At 37.7% G+C, this 17,938-nt stretch overlaps 1 protein-coding gene across 1 annotated transcript; it reads left to right on the top strand.

The window, feature by feature from the left end:
• The first annotated feature begins 887 nt into the window (after positions 1-887).
• Positions 888-11,278, top strand: LOC137033171 (interferon-induced GTP-binding protein MxB-like). Its single transcript, XM_067405347.1, has 12 exons — positions 888-1,086; positions 1,414-1,551; positions 1,630-1,784; positions 1,918-2,056; positions 2,126-2,324; positions 4,094-4,172; positions 4,264-4,386; positions 4,679-4,820; positions 5,117-5,260; positions 6,666-6,742; positions 7,026-7,274; positions 11,054-11,278. Exons 1-12 carry the CDS (start codon positions 888-890, stop codon positions 11,276-11,278), a joined length of 1,869 nt encoding a protein of 622 aa, XP_067261448.1.
• Positions 11,279-17,938: the final 6,660 nt, after the last annotated feature.

Below are 17,938 nucleotides of genomic sequence, written 5' to 3' on the forward strand. Positions count from 1 at the left end.
CCAGATCAACCACCCTTTACCAATTTGGACTGTGTGTCAGTGTCCAGTGACGCAGTTCAGTGGTCCCAAGTCCAAGTCCAGTGGTCACAGAAATTATCCCTATGTCCACACTCTTCCTGTGAAGGCAAACGCCATCATTTGTGTTTGGGAAGTGACCACTACAGCTATATTTCTCTGCCAGGGCCACCAGATCCACCATGGTGTTGTTTATGTTTTCAAGTCCTTTATTTTTGAAGTTTAGTCATGGTCATGTTTCCTGTTTGTGTTATCCTACTGTTGGTGAGTTGTTTCCATGTTTATATTTGTGCTCATATCTAGTCAAGTCAAGTCAATAAACTGGACATGGATTTAAGTTAATCTCGTCTTCAGTGGACTTTTGTGACAATTAGTACCTAAATGGTACATATTAGAACCTTTTTAAAGGTACTGTCCCAGTAACAGCTTTTGCTTTTATTTTATTTATTATTTATTTATTTTTTTTTGCAGTGAGGAATGACCCTCTAGCAATTTCATAGTATTCATACTGAAGAATTACAGTAGATTGATGGTGCCTCTGCTGCCAGTATCTTACCATTTATTTAGCAGATTTTAATTTTTTTATTTTTTGAATGATGCATATTATGCACCCGTATAAAGTGTTATCAAGAACTGATAAGATCGCTATGTAATTGTCTTTTTAAAACAGGATCAGCTGGTATGCAGATGTATTTTTTTCCCCCACCCATATGGTGAATTCCGGAATGGTAACTTAGTACAAAAGGGATTCATTTTCCCAGTAAAGCAACATAATCAATTTGAGACATCCTTTCGAAGAGTGCACAAACTGACAGTGTCTGTCATATCGACGTGAATTATTGATTATTGAAACATTTTGATGTTATTTAAGGATGGAGAAAAAAAGTTTCACGTTCAGTCAGCACTATGAGGAAAAAATCCGCCCTTGCATCGACACTATTGACAATTTACGGTCTTTAGGAGTGGAAAAGGACCTGGCGTTGCCTGCCATCGCCGTCATTGGAGACCAAAGCTCAGGAAAGAGTTCTATTCTGGAGGCGCTGTCAGGAGTAGCGTTACCCAGGGGTAGTGGTAAGGACAACATAAACATGAAATATAAATTATACATATATAAAACTAAAACATAGATACATAAATATGTAAATTATAAATGTTATTTAATGACTACAACCTTGCCAACAAAAAACATATAATACAGTAATAGTATTATTTGCCATGATATTGAATGATTACTACAGTATACTATGGAATTTGCATAGTACTGTAGGGGCACTTTAAAAAAAAAACAAAAAAACATGGTAAATATATTACTGAATTTGGAATCGCATACAATGATTACTATTTCTGAGCATCCATCTTGCATACTGTATGTCTGGCATCCTTTCGTGTTTTGTACAGGAATTGTTACACGATGCCCTCTTGAGCTCAAGATGATAAGAACCAAAGGCGTGGAGAAATGGCATGGGAAAATCAGTTACCAGAACCATGAGGAAGACATTAAAAACCCAGGAGAAGTGGAGAAAAAGATTCTTAAAGGTAGAAAACACATAGAAGGCACTTTGTGGTAAATAAGAGGTACATTTCTTAAAGTCTTATATCTAATTATGTTTAAAGCCCAGGATGAGATGGCTGGAGCAGGTGTTGGTATTAGTGATGAACTCATCAGTCTGCAGATCACCTCTGCCAATGTTCCTGACCTCACTCTCATCGACCTCCCCGGGATCGCTCGAGTGGCAGTCAATGGTCAACCTGAGAATATTGGAGATCAGGTAAATTTAACTTTCTCATGATGTTCTTTTTGTATGCTGTTTTACATTCACTATATTTGTCATTTGATATTGTGTTGACCATTGTGATATAATGGTCTGACTCAGGAACATTAATTAAATGTATTTCTTCTAGATTAAGAGACTGATCAGGAAGTTTGTTACAAAGCAAGAAACCATTAACCTGGTTGTGGTGCCATGCAACGTTGACATCGCGACTACAGAAGCATTGCAGATGGCTCAGGAGGAGGACCCTGAGGGCGAAAGGACTTTAGGTGTGCTTTACTCATTGCTATAAATCAAACTGAATCAGACTCAGTATAACCGTTGTTTGTCCACTACAGGCATCTTAACAAAGCCGGACCTGGTGGACAAGGGCACTGAAGGGACAGTGGTAGACATTGTGCACAATGAGGTTATTCACCTTACTAAAGGCTACATGATTGTAAGGTGCAGGGGACAGGAAGAGATTATAAATAAGGTTAATCTCAGTATGGCCACAGCAAAAGAGAATGTATTCTTCACTGACCATCCTCATTTCAGGTGAGTATATGTGCAAATGTCGTTATTATTAAGATTTAAGCTGAAATAGTATATCCTAACATTTCATTGTTGAGGAAAAAAAAAAATCTCATCAATGTATCTCATTTTATTATTACATTCAGATATAATGTAAAACACCAATACATTAAATGACAAAGATTATAAACACTGTATACATGTATTTTAGTTCCATTTACTCCAATAAAAAACTTTTAAATTTACTGTTATTCAGAACAGAACAGGAATAAAAATGATAGGTAAAAAAATTAAAATAAATTATACTGCCATTTATTAATACTAATACTGAGAAATTTTATGTGAACATCATGGCTAATGATTTTTCCTAGTCTCAGATGGTGTTATTTGCATCACTTTTCTTAATTCACCTGCAGTATGCCCACAAAGTGCACATTATTTGGGATTTTAGTACAACCTGAATTCCGGAAATCTTGGGACGTTTTTTAAATTTGAATAAAATGAAAACTGAAAGACTTTAAAATCACATGAGCCAATATTTTATTCACAATAGAACATAGATAACATAACACATGTTTAAACTGAGAAATGTTACAATTTTCTGCACAAAATCAGCGCATTTCAAATTTGATGTCTGCTACAGGTCTCAAAATAGTTGGGATAGAGGCATGTTTACCATGGTGTAGCATCTCCTCTTCTTTTCAAAAGGCATCGAGGTTATGAGTTTCTGGAGTTTTGATGTTGAAATATGGTCCCATTCTTGTATGATACAGGTTTCCAGCTGCTGAAGAGTTTGTGGTCGTCTTTGACATATTTTTCTCTATAGGTGAAAGATCTGGACTGCACTTGGACTCTTCTATGACAAAGCCATGCTGTTGTAATAGCTGCAGTATGTGGTTTTGCATTGTCCTGCTGAAATACACAAGGCCTTCCCTGAAATAGACGTCGTCTGGAGGGGAGCATATGTTGCTCTAAGACCTTTATATACCTTTCAGCATTCATATTGCCTTCCAAAACATGCAAGCTGCCCATACCATGTGCACTTATGCACCCCCATAAATTAGAGATGCTGGCTTTTGAACTGAACGCTAATAACTCGCTGGAAGGTGTCCATCCTCTTTAGTCCGGAGGACACAGCGTCCATGATTTCCAACACTTTTCCACTTTGAAACAGGCCATTTTAAATGAGCCTTGGTCCACAGGACATGACAGAGCTTCTGGACCATGTTTACATATGGCTTCCTTTTTACACGATAGAGCTTTAGTTGGCATCTGCAGATGGCACGGCGGATTGTTTACCGACAGTGGTTTCTGGAAGTATTCCTGGGCCCATTTAGTAAAGTCATTGACACAATCATGCCGATGAGTGAAGCAGTGTCATCTGAGGGCCCGAAGACCACGGGCATCCAATAAAGGTCTTCGACCTTGTCCCTTAGATTTCTCCAGTTTCTCTGAATCTTTTGATGATGTTAGCCACTGTAGATGATGAGATTTGCAAAGCCTTTGCAATTTGATGTTGAGAAAATGTTGTTTTTAAAGCATTCCACAATCTTTTTATGCACGCTTTCACAGCTCTACTCATCTTCACTTCTGAGAGACTCTGCCTCTCTAAGACATCCCTTTTATAGCTAATCATATTACAGACCTGATATCAATTAAATTAATTACTTTCTAGATGTTGTCCCATCTGAATCTTATTGAATATTAATATTGTCTTATGTGATTTAAAAATTAAAGTTTTCATTTTATTCAAATTTAAAAAATGTCCCAACATTTTTTTTTTTTCCTCCTAGCAAACTCTATGAAGAAGGTTTTGCTACTATTCCAAAGTTGGCTGAGAAGCTAACAAATGAGTTGGTTCATCACATTCAGGTGAAATAATCTTTTTTGTAAAAAAAAAAAAAAAAAAAAATTACTTTAATCTTGAAAAAAAGACTTTAATATTGACTAATCTGCTCTATAGAAATCCTTGCCTAATTTAAAAAAGCAAATTGAGGTGAAGTTGACTGAAACAAAGATGGAACTGGAAAAATATGGCAAAAGACTACCTTCAGATCCTGCAGAAAGACTGAGCTTTCTTAGTGATGTGAGTTCAGCATTGAAATCTACACAGTATTACAGTGGTTCCCAAACACCTCCCTGGAGCCTACCCAACACTGCACATTTTGCATGTCTACTTTGTCTGACACACCCATTTCAGGTCTTGGAGTCTCGACTAATGAGCTGATGATCTGAATCAGTATGTTTGATTAAGACATGGAAAACATGCGGGGGGCTCCAGGAATGAGGTTGGAAACCCCTGCAGTATAGTATGAATATTTAGTCATAGTAATATCAATGAGTTACTGACATCTTTCACATTTCATCACTGAATTTAGAAACTTACAGCTTTCACAAAAGATACTCTCAAACTGACCAAAGGGGAAGCAGTTACATGTGAATCAGATCTACATATTTTTCCAGAACTTCGTGAAGAATTTGCAAAATGGAATGTCTTCTTGGATGACTCAGGAAAATCATGTATGTGAAGCATATACTTGATACCGCCTAAGCATACTTAAAAAAAAAACAAAAAAAAAAAAACAACAACTTTCTAACATTTTTACTAATAAGCACTTTCTGATTCTTTAATGGATCAACAGTCATGTCTGTTCATTTTCTTTACTGTATGAAAAGCTGATTGAGTTTAATCACTTGTGCATTGATAGACTCTTTGAAAAAAATATTTGTGGTAATGTAAACATTGAGATTCTGTGGTAATGAAAACATTGAGAGTAAAGAGTGAGATTCTGACATTACACATGAATCCTTTGCAGACATAAATATGATTAACGACTTTGAAGCCTATCGGGGAAGAGAGCTTCCAGGATTCATCAGTTATAATACCTTTGAAGAACTTGTTGGTGAACAGATCAAGCTGTTGGAGGAACCTGCCTTAAAGACACTGAAGATCATTTCTGGTTTGTGTTTTTTTTTATTTTTATATATATTTAAAATCCAATCCTCTCCATTTCCACAGTTTTAAACCCTTTAATGATGTGTTGACTATTTTCACATGGACCTCACTTTGCGCTTGCCCTTTGTCATTCTGAAGAATGATAAGGCCATTCTTTAGAACTGTTGTCTCAGTGGTGGAATCTTAGAATTGTCAAGAATAACAAGAACCAGGAAATCTAATCCCATTTTAGCCTCACTGAACTTGTTTTTCTGCAGTATATATAGACCGATACCTGCAGCGCTTTCTCTCACTTCTCTCCGACAGTGAGTTCACGCACACCGCACAGCAACGCCTCCTGTCACTCACTCGGAACAGCGGCATGCCTCAAGACTCTCAATCGGTCCGGTTTAAGAGTTTTTATTACGATATAACAACTGATATGACAACTTTAGCACATTTATCAGCTAAACATTCATTCAGTGTTTCCCATTAATTACCATATGCCACCAGTGTTTCATAATGAACCGACAATTTAAAACATACATAGCCTAAATGGTCTCTAATGTTGTATTTTGCCAACAAACTAAAATCGAAACCATGATATGGCTTTGTGCTTTTTTAAACAGCAAAAGACAGCGATACAGTCTGCTTGTGCTGTGTGAGTGCGCACATTTGCTCACGCGATCAGCTGGTGGTATTGGTGATCAAAATAAAAGCACAAGGGTTTATCTCTTGCAAGTGAAGAAATTAATACAAAAGTATTGTAATTTCCCTATACTGTATTGTAAAGTAACTTTGTAAAATAACTTGTAAAAATAATTTTCATTTATTTTATTTATGAATAATTATAAATTATAAAGCCCCCAGACCCCCCTACAGGAGGTACACCCAACTAAGTTTTGCTAATTTCTGTGGGAAACAATGTACATTTTATGACCTTTACTCCAGCATACTACTACAATGTTCGGTAACACCTTACAATAAGGTTTATTAGTTAGTATTTACAAATCTTCGTTAACATTAGTTAATAAAAATGCAGTTGTTCATTGTTTGTTCATGTTAGTTCACAGTGCAGTAACTAATGTTAACAAGAGTTTAATTATGTATTAGTAAATGTTGAAATTAACATTAACAAAGATTAATAAATGCTGTAGAAGTGCAGTTCATTATTAGTTAACTAATGTAGTTAACTGATGTTAACTAATGAAACTTATTGTAAAGTGTTACCCAAAGTTCCTTTCATGACAGTAAAGCTGTTAACAGAAAATAATTTTTCATTGGACAAATGAGGCTGAGCCCTGAATATTTATAATGTCTGGTTATGCCCCTGATGTAACCTGAAAATTGGATAGATTTCACTGGATAATCAAGCTTGCAAGATTAGCATGCAGGCATTGCTAATTAACAGTGTGTTTGTGTTTACATAGATGTGGTTAGAGAGAAGTTCATCCAACTGGCCCAGAGCAGCTTCAGAGGATACCCTAATCTTCTGAAAATAGCAAAGGTGTTAGGTGTTTCTTTCTTTTTTCAGACAATACACAAATTCATATCACTCATATCAAACTACTTTCAGGTGTCTTTCTTAAACTGTCATGTTGAAAGTTTCACTAATTGATCACAAGTTTTGATAATGCAAAATTTCACACAAATAAATCACATTACTTCTAAGTGACAAAGTTTCAGCGATGCCTTTAAATCATTATATTTAATGGATTTTGTCTGTTGTTTTATCACTTCTTATTGATAATTCTAATGTTTTCAGTAATTTTTGTTTAATACTTTCTAAGACTATGATCAAAGCCATCAAGCAGGATAAAGAATCCATGGCAGAATCCATACTGAGGACCCAATTCAAGATGGAGCTCATTGTTTACAGTCAAGACTGCACATACAGTCAGAGCTTGCAACATGCAAAGAATAAGCTGAAAGAGAATGAAAAAACTACAGAAAGGGTTAACTGGATGAGTGCAGGCATTAACACAAACAATGATGCCACCTTGAACGAGATAAAGTTGCACCTTGAGTCCTTCTACTTAGTAAGTGTGCCATCTAAAGCTTTCTTTGATATCAGATAACTCAAATTATAGATGCTCACTTATCTAACTTACTAGATTGCAAGCAAGCGTCTAGCTGATTAAAGTTTTCTTTGATATCAAATAGCGTCTCAGTTATGTATGTAACCCTTGTTCCCTGAAGGAAGGAATGGAGATATCTCGTCAAAGGACACAAGAATTGGGATCTCGCTCAATCTACTTTGAGTGTAAACTAAATGAGCCAATGCACTTTGGCATGCAGTTATTGCATTCAGGTGCTCTTCCTCGCAGTGCGGGTATAAATGAGGAGTGCAGGTTTTTGCTGAGGAGCCGAGCAAGTGACCTGGACAGCCCAAGCGGTGGCCCAGTGTAACAGGGTTGTCCCTGTGTTGTGTAAACCTCAAGATAGACACTAATTCAAGCTTGAAGACATATTTTTTTCTGTTGACAACATATTAAACAGCGATGATCAGATTCACAAATCACCCTCGTGCATGTTCGCTGCCATTCAATCTCTTGGCTGGCACGAATCTAAATGACCCTACCAGAACCAGTTCATTATCTGGGTGGAACGTGCAGGTAGAGTGCAATTAAAGGAGTCATACTGTTCCAGTGGCCTGAAGAAACAAAGGGTCCAACCACGGCCTGAAGGTTTGATGACAGGCAGGTGTGATTTCCACCTGGTGAGTGCCGTGTTGCCATGTCTCATATGAAGCAAACTGCAGAAGCCTTACGCCCTAGGAGCCTCTGAAAAAGTTTCAGTGGGACCGCTGTCTTGTCTTTGAATGTACAGTACAGTCCAAAAGTTTGGAACCACTAAGATTTTTAATGTTTTTAAAAGAAGTTTCGTCTGCTCAGCAAGGCTACATTTATTTAATTAAAAATACAGTAAAAACGGTAATATTGTTTTCTATTTGAATATATTTCACAAAGTAATTTATTCCTGTGATGCAAAGCTGAATTTTCAGCATCATTACTCCAGTCTTCAGTGTCACATGATCCTTCAGAAATCATTCTGATATGATGATCTGCTGCTCCAGAAACATTTAATGTGTACAATTGTACAAAATATTTGTGTACAATATTTTTTTTCAGGATTATTTGATGAATAGAAAGTTCAAAAGAACAGTGTTTATCTGAAATCTAATCTTTTGTAACATTATAAATGTCTTTACTGCCACTTTTGATTGATTTAATGCATCCTTGCTGAATAAAAGTATTCATTTCTTTAATTTCTTTTCAAAAAAATAAAAATAAAAATTCTTACTGACCCCAAACTTTTGAGCGGTAGTGTATAATGCTACAGAAGCTTTGTGTTTCAGATAAATGCTGTTCTTTTGGACTTTCTATTCATCAAGGAATCCTGAATAAAAAAAGTACACAACTGCTTTCAACATTGAAAATAATCATATATGTTTCTTGAGCAGCAGATCAGCATATCAGAATGATTTCTGAAGGATCATGTGACACTGAAGACTGGAGTAATGATGCTGAAAATTCAGCTTTGCATCACAGGAATAAATTACTTTGTCAAATATATTCAAATAGAAAACATTTATTTTAAATTGTAATAATATTTCACAATATTACTGTTTTTTACTGTATTTTTAATTAAGTAAATGTAGCCTTGGTGAGCAGACGAAACTTCTTTTAAAAACATTAAAAATCTTTGTGGTTCCAAACTTTTGGACTGTACTGTATTCAAGCAGTTCAGCACTGACTGAACACGCTCTTTGATTAACCTCAAACGCAAAGCGCAGGAACGGCCTGTGTCGAGGGAGAATCGAGACATGAAAGTAAAACCAATTTACTTTCATTGCAAACCAATCTTGGGGACAGATGTATCCGAAGATGCGTTTCTGCTTCAGCATTTTGAACTGTAGCTTGTGTAAGGCTTAATTTAAAACTTACAGATCCAAGATCGGCCGTAACCCACTGCCTTTCTTGGGTATAATAATGTAGGGGCTGTAAAACCCAGCCTTAATACCACCTGAATGGACCGGCTCTATCGCGTCCTTCGCCAGTAGGACTGCAATCTCTGCTTGAAAAGACAGGGGCATCAACAGCCTTCACTGAAGCGCACTGGATGCCTCTGAAGTTGGGGGGACACCGGGTGAACTGAATCACATAGCCGAGTCTGATGGTCCGAAGTAGCCAGCAAGATGAACTCGGGAGCACTAGCCAGGCCCTCAGAAACCATGCAAGTGGGACCAAAAGAACCATGTAACGTAACGTACCCGCAGTGTACAAAATGAAAAAAAAAGATTCTCTACCCGGCCCTCCTCTGGGGAAAGGAGTGGTGCGGTCGCCATCTCCTGAAGAGCTGTTCCCTCCATCTCTGGGTCGTCCATCTCAGGGCCTCTTACTCTTATGCTAACTGCCTGGTTTTTGTTTGTAGGGGGCCTCTATGGGCAGGGCGCCCTGCACACACCCGGCTCCACAACGCTGCTTGGGTGGAGGCTGCTGCTGCATGGGTTTGGGGGCAGACGCAGGCGGGTGTCCGCCGGGCAGGATGTACTTGATGGCCTCAGATTGCTTCTGTGCAGCTGAGAACTGCTGGGTTAAGCTCCTCACTGCATCACTGGTCTGGGACGCGAGGGAATTTAAGAACTGCGTTTTGTTGGATTCCCTCATGTCTGCCAGACACAGTCAGAGATGGTGCTCCTGGACCACCAAAGTGGACATTGCACATCCCAGAGACCGCGCTGTGAACTTCATCACTTATAGCGATGGTCCGTTGCGGTATCAAGTTCCTGGAGAACCTCCGGTTCATGATCACCCTTGTGCAAGTCCTTCAGTGTCTTGGCCTAATGAACTTGCAGTAACGCCATAGCATGTAAGGCCGAGGCAGCCTGACAGGGAAAAAGGGCAGCCTGTTCAGTGTGCTCACTCACAGCTGAATGATTAGCAGCTCATTGAAGGCGCTTACTCTCTGTAGCTGTAAAAACAGCTGTTTGTTTGAAGTCAGCTGGAGAATGTGGCCACTGCTGAAATGCTGTCTCGCCAAAACATAGAAAAACGTTTTTTTTTTTTTTTTTCCTGAAGAAATGGCTCGAAGAAAACACATTTGTAGATTTATAGTACTCTCTAAAAAATGCAGGGTTAAAAACAACCCAAGTTGGGTTGAAAATGGACAAACCCAGCAATTGGGTTTGTCCCAGCTGTAGGGTTAAATGTTTGCCCAACATGCTTGGGTAGTTTTATTTAACATTTATTAATGTTCAATGAATAATTATTAAACAATAAACATTTATTAAATTTCTTATTCATAAATGTATATTAATAAACTATTAAATTTATATTAAAATATTAAAGCTTATTAATAAACATTCACCTTTTGTCTATTATTGTTGTCTCTAATTGCATCTGGTTTTTAATTTTGGGTTCATTTTAAGCTAGCCATATAGCAATTTTTAAATAATAGTTGGTTTAAATAAAACTACCCAGCAGATTGGGCAAACATTTAACCCAACCGCTGGGTTTGTCCATTTTCAACCCAACTTGGGTTGTTTTTAACCGAGCATTTTTAGAGTCTAGAGCATTTAGAGAAATGAACAACTTGGCTCCAAATTGCTGCTCATTCATACTCTCGCTGCAAGGCAGAGCAGAATGCAATAATCACATGCCAGTGCTCATTTAGTTCACATTCAAAGTGCATGTAGATTGGTCCCTCTAAGTGAGATCCCAATTTGTCGGTCCTTCACAAGACATCAAATGTGACTGACTGAAAGGGAACTCAAACTGTATTGATATCTGAGATGCTGTATTATCTATCTTACCAGATTGCAAGCAAGCGTCTAGCTGACCAGATCCCAATGGTGATCCGCTATCTGCTGCTGCATGAAGCAGCTTTGGAGCTGGAAAGGAAGATGCTGCAGTTGCTGCAAGATAAAGACGGCGTTGACTACCTGCTTAAAGAAGACTCTGACATTGGCCAAAAGCGGGAGAGCTTACTGAGCCGTCAGAAACGTCTGAATGAAGCATGCAGCCTCTTGGATAACTATTAGAATTCACTTCATATAGTTGGTTGCAGCAGTTTGTAATGCAACAGATCATATGCCCAAGAGGTTGTAGCAAAATACATATTCAGCATCGAGAACAACTATGTAAGCTTACATGCTGTTTTTTGTATTTATTTTGGAAATTACAATTGAACTCTAAGAATTCTTTGTAGCAACCTTTGTGTATGTGTGTGTGTGTGGCTTCAAGAGAGTAACCATACATTCATGTTGTTTTCTTTCTTTTATAAACATTCATTCATTTATGTTTTTTTTTTTGTGTGTATTTAATCAAATAATCATAATAATTTAAATGCTCATTATATTGATTGATTCATTGATTTATTTTATATTTTATACTATTTATCCATACTGTTTGGTCTTTGCAAGTGAGTTAGAGATAAAACAATTTTTATATTTCAATGTTTTTAACATCACAGGATGATGTTTTGAATCATCAGGAGGAGGATGATGTAGTCTTTTAATGATGAAAGTGATTTTCCATTGCTATTGCTTGTGGCATAATGATACTTGTTGGATTTGTGCTGGTCAGACAAAGTTTTACTGAACATTGAAACTGCAAAACTATGATTATTCAATAATCTTTCTCTCTACCATCCCTTCACCTACTTTCTGTTCTTCCCATGCTCCCTCCATCTGATAGAAAACTATTAAAGTTATAGTTCACCCCAAAATTGTAATTCTTTCAGGACCACTATCAAATATCATTGATAATTGTGTAAAATTTGTATTGGCGGTATGGTTCTGTTCTGGGCAAGAACTCCCTGTGCATCCATGCAGCCGAGCATGGATAAGAGCAGGGAGAGCAGCAATAAACCCCTTCTGTGGCAAACAGAACAGAACCAACATATGCAGATATAATTAATGTCAATAATTTAAGATATTTCAAGAATTAGTCTGATTCAGGGGTATCAGAAGGCCAAATCCTGACTGACGAGAGGAGGAGCTGGGGATGGAGGAGGGTAATTTGCTCCTGAGAATGCTGATATATTTATGCTATTTTTAAATGTTCAAATTTTTTAAAAAATCAAGAAGGCATTTCTATATAAATGTATACAGAACGACACACTTGCTCCAAGCTTGATGGAGATTGAGGCAGGCTTCTTCGCAGTCATGCTAAACCCCGATTTAAACATTTTAGGGGGCGCTGACTTGCTTTTAGCCTCATCTTCTGGGTCGATCGCATGAGCAGGCCGCTTTCGCAGACTGTCCCCTGATGCCGTGCTGGAAGAGACAGTCTTAGTTTTCACACTGCTTCCCTTCTCTTCTGGTCCTGCTGGAGGCGAGACAACTTACCAAGGTGAGCGACTGTTGCCTTGGAGACCAAAGGTGAGCTACAGTTACCTGAAAGATGAGGGATGCCAGGAGGACCTGCTCAGAGAGACGCTGTTGACTCTGAGTAATTTGATTAGCAATTATATTTTTTAAATATTCATAAAAGTGAATGAGAATAATGTTATGCATTTAAAGTTTTTAATTTAAATACAACATTAGTGTTAAATATTGCACAACATGCAAAATAATATTTGTGAAGATAAATTGTAGGCTGACGTGAATGTTTACGAGATATTTTATGAAAACAACTCTGTAATCACAGTTCATTTTTTTTTGTAGTTATATCTTTCATTTGAGTTGTCTATTCTTAAGGAAGCACAAAACATATTTTTCAGATCCAGGTAGGCTGCAGTTTACCATACAGGTATAATCGTTTTGAGATACCCAGTTTATAATCGTTTATACCCAGTTCAGTTCATGTTATACATTAAGTGCATGTAATATTAAGTGCAATAAAATATTTTTTGAAGGGTGTGCATGCAACTGATGGGTCTGTGTGATGTGTTACCTTATTTATATACATATTTTTTATTTTTAAATTTAGTTATATTTACATATTTGTATATTTACAAAAGTCAAAACTGGCCGGGAATAAGACATTGCTTATGTGTGTAGAGTGTATGCATTGTTGTCACTTTGCCACTGGAACCAGGCCCGGCGCCACGAGGGGGCATTGCCCCCTCAGATCTGATTTGTGCCCCCTCAGTTTCAATTTGTCCCCATTCACCCGATCTATTTTAACTTTTTAACGTGTACGATAACACTGGTGTGATGAGAACGTTCAATACGCTAAATTCAAACCTACTTTCCCGCCGCTTCCGGACGCTGAGCAAGAGATTGACGCGCTCTGTACGTGCTTCTCATATTTCACAACTATTCAGTTTTCAACCAGGTTTATTTGAGGTTTCAGACGTTTGAATGAGGTCTAGGCTATATATAAAAAAGACATTTTGTTAAATGCAGATTCCATACAGTCATATGGAAGCTGCGATAATCCTTTAAAATATAATTTGACGAAGTTGTTTATTCATATCAGATACAATGCGTATGAAACAAAGTTTACTCTCTCATCCCAGTTCACCAGCCACTGACGTTTATTTCGGGAAAAATGGATGAATTTATGTAATGTCAATCCGACAGATCCCTTGTTTTATCAACTATGATCAGTAAAGGTGTTTTAACAAAACACATTCACTTCCACATATTTGACAATCGGAAAATATCATATAATTCATGATATAGCCTAGTTAACAAGTTTTGGAATATTTTAAAGAAAAAAGAAAAAACAAAATAAACGCGATACCTGAAATAATGTTCTAAAAAAACAGGGTTTCCTAAACGGGGGTTCGCGATGGAATTGCAAGTTGGTGGCAAGCAATTAATTAAATTATAATGAAATCATTAAAAATCAAACAAATAGACTAAATAATATTCAAATAAAAAAAAATCTAAACAAACAAACAAACAAACAAACAAACAAAAAATCTATTCTGCATGTGACCATTCAGTTACAGAACTGAACGCGTCTGCTCAATTCAAAGTGGGCTGAATGAGAGTCGCACCAAACTTGCCCATTTCGCCTCACCTTTGACTGACAAGATGATGGAGGAACATTTGGTTTCAAAGATAATGTAAAATCACCTATTTAAGCGAGTTTGTCATTGATTGTGCTGTTTTGTTGTTGTGTTTTTTTATTAAGAATAATAATAAACTCTTCATTACGAATCATGTTTCCTGACATTTAGCCTATATGTGCCTGTTTTCGACACCAGGGAGCTACATAAAGCAAATTTGCCTGTGAATGCTTTATATAAATACAACATTAAAGGGGACCTATTATGCAAAATTCACTTTTGCATTGTGTTTGGATATAAATGTGTGTTGGCAGTGTGCACAACCACCCTATAGTGATAAAATTACACCCACTCCTTTTTTTTAATCCCCACAAATCATAAGCAGCATCTCAGAACAAGCCGTTTCCAGATCCCTGGCATTGCGACGTCACAAAAGCCACAGGCCCCGCCCACGAATGTTGACAGACACTGACATTTGAACATAGAACCGCCCTGAGCGAGTTCACAGCGAGTCCGACCCATGTTACTGTTGGAGGGAGGTGGGACATGTGGCCCATGATTGCACCTGCATTTCTGGAAAACTAGAAGCAAGCATTCAGGTGGAGGGAGAGCTGCTCCCACCACAGTCTACATCCCTCCATGGAAAATGTTCTGTAGTGGGCCACACCAAGGTACATGTACTGTGTTCTAAATGGCTATGCTTTCTGGGCTTTCATCAACACAGGGTCCAACATTTCATTGTCCACCCAGGAACCCTGCCTGGAACGGGGCTAGTACAGCATGACATCGATACCAGCGCTGCTCCATCCATCCGCCTGTGATCCCACTGGCTAGCACTGGCCAATGCTCCAGGAGATGGAAGCCGTCTAACCCTAACCCTAACAGCTCTTGGGCAACCCCGCTGTACTTGTCAAAAAGAAGGACTCCTCCTGGCATTTTGGTGTGGATTAGAAGTCTAAAACAAGAAATTTTATAAAAAAATGTCTGAGCTTGAGCATGTTGAACCGCGAGAGGCGTCTAAGCTTACGATTCTTCTGCATCATACATCGGATCAGAGGTTACTCTTGTGGCGTAAGTCGACTTGCTCATTCTGCGTACAGTCGTCCGCCAGAAGCTGGTTATTAGAATTAATAAAGTCTTAAATATGGATATTTAACAAAAACCCATTGATTCGCTTCAGAAGGCCTTTATTAAAGGTGGATGTTTTGTTTTATACATTTTTGCAATATTACTTGAAACTGTCTTTACTAACTGATAAAAGACTATTTATTAGGTGCACTGAAAGTAATAATAATAATATTCATCATCTGTGCACGAGGTAGGGCCTTAAAAACATCAGCAAATCGTTTACGCGATCATTGCGTAAACGATTGGCCCTCTGGCTTGTCAATCACTGCCATGAGGTCCCTTGAGAGACGAGCACGGCTGCGCGCTCCAGTAACTTTCCACACTCCACAGGCGCCGCATGCAATGTTTTTGTCAGGAGACAGGAGTAGCTCACTAACAGTCTTTGGTTTCTCAGTCGACAAAAAGATTCTCTGTATCACCTTTAACCCCTGGAGTCGTATGGATTACTTTTATTATGGATGGATGCATTTTATTTTTGCTTCAAAATGTGGCCCCCTATTCAAAACCAAACATCGACGTGCATGCATACACAGGGGCGCGGGAAGATTTTTTAGGTTGGGGGTGCTGTGGGGTGTGGGTATTTTATATTAAAAGATTTATTAAGTATATAAAATGTGTCAAAACTCTGGGAAACAACAAGCATATGGCTGAGAAAACAAGAAAAAAAAAAATAGCTGAGAACACTGCTGACCCATACTAACCTCAGGGATGACGTGTTTTTTTAGGCAAAACCTGGAAGCGAGTTAACATTGTAGGACTTCCGGTTCCATCGCCCCTAAAGTCTATGAGTTTTTTGAATGGGTTTTTGCTGAATTGCCTGAAATAAGGTCTAAAAGCGTCTAAATATTTTCAAGTTTTGATCTATGACATAAATCACACCAGTTATAACCCTCTTTTGATTTTTTAAACCTTTATTGTGTGTTAAAAATGACCGTTGTGTTGTGGCAAAAAAATCAACTCCGACTCTACTGCATAAGAGACAAACACGTCCAATTGTCTTTAAAGGTTTTATTTCTTGCAAGAAAGGTCAGACAGGTCATACAGAAACACAAATAGCTGCAGAGTGTAAGACAAAGAACGAAAGTTTCCCCTCACTTTTATATCTCTAACCTCCAAGGCCGAAGCCTCTGTCCTTTTACCATATAGGAACATCTCTTAGCGGCTGTAACTTTCCACACATTGTTAGCACAGACATGTTTTAAACATACATCTTGCATTTCCCCATACCATATCTTGCTCTTTCTATTTCCAACATCTATGTTAACACTATGTTAAACATTACCACTTAAGCCAACATCATACCATGTTCCATAAGCATCATATTTCACAAGAATACAGGTAAAAAGCATATGAAAATTTAAAATTTCCACAACAGTTGCTAACAAAGTGCTAAAAGGGACTACTTCCTTTGGCCGGGACTTTAGACGTCATCATGACAAACAGGACATTTGGACAGCATTTCTCATGAAAAACTGGATAAGTATTCATACGCAGCGCAGATCATAATCAGCGAGCATGTTTTTAAATAAAGTTGTTTTCTAAATAAAGTTTGAGGAAGCTTGACGTTGATTTGCGACCGTGGTGTGCTGTAGACTGTTTATAGCCTACTGTTAGCTTCTTATATCTGAAGACTTTATTTAGGCTTCAAAATGTATAAATGTTGTGTGAACTTGTAAAAATGATCTTGATAGACAAAACGTGTAAGTGTCATAACCCTTCGTTAAACACAGAGCTTACTTTTTGTGATTTTCTAAAAGTCTATGGGAAAAATGCATAGGCTTTCAATCGAGGGAACCCGTGCGCCGCTAACTTCCGGGTTGGCCTACAATATACTTACGACTGATCATGCCCAATCGCTCTGAGTCAGGGCCAGCAGCGTTCAGACGGTGTTTGTTTAAATTCCTTGTGTATGCATTTAAATCTGCTTCAGTCGAAGGAAACAGTCTTTGTATGTTGAGCTCAGTCTTAAAATGTTTCAGCTAGTTGTTAAGTGTGTCCGTGGCTTAAGGCTCAGTTTTTGTTTTGTTTTTCTGCTGTAGTTTTCTTTGTTTTCTACAGGCTAAGCATCAACACCTGTTCTTAATTTGAGACTGTGCATTTAATATGTATGTCCTTTGTCTGATGAGAGTTTGATAAGAGGACTCAGACTTCTTTTTTTGTTGCTTCCTTGAGCTGGGATGTAACAATAGGTCAAGTCATGTATGAATTGCAATTCATTGGATTAATCCCTGTCAACATATGACCAAAATGGGTCAAAAACATTTCAACTTCCAGCTGTCAGGTTTATTCTTATTTTATGTATTATATATTATTATTGATTTAATTCATATAAAAGATAGACTTTTTATTAGTTGCTAATGCAGTACCTATTAGCCAATGTTCTTTCAATGGTTAATAATAGTTAACTACCAACAGTTCTTCATACATTAACTCAAGATTATCTGTTTGTTAATCAGGTAAACTATTAGTTAAGCATGAATTAGTGTACCTGTATTGTAAAGTGTTACTATGAACAGATAAGATCACTGTGTAGTTATCTGGTTGAAACAGAATCTGCTGGTATGTAGACTTACTTGTTTTTTTTTTTTGTTGTTTCATTTATTTTATTTTT

This window comes from Chanodichthys erythropterus, chromosome 12 (assembly GCF_024489055.1).
Source record: "Chanodichthys erythropterus isolate Z2021 chromosome 12, ASM2448905v1, whole genome shotgun sequence".
NCBI lineage: Eukaryota > Metazoa > Chordata > Actinopteri > Cypriniformes > Xenocyprididae > Chanodichthys > Chanodichthys erythropterus.

Excerpts from the sequence above, each read along its gene's own strand:
- LOC137033171 (XM_067405347.1), top strand. The coding sequence starts at position 888 with ATGGAGAAAAAAAGTTTCACGTTCAGTCAGCACTATGAGGAAAAAATC. Across the intron at positions 1,785-1,917 it reads CTGAGAATATTGGAGATCAG|ATTAAGAGACTGATCAGGAA; the intron begins GTAAATTTAACT and ends TATTTCTTCTAG. Across the intron at positions 5,261-6,665 it reads GACACTGAAGATCATTTCTG|ATGTGGTTAGAGAGAAGTTC; the intron begins GTTTGTGTTTTT and ends GTGTTTACATAG.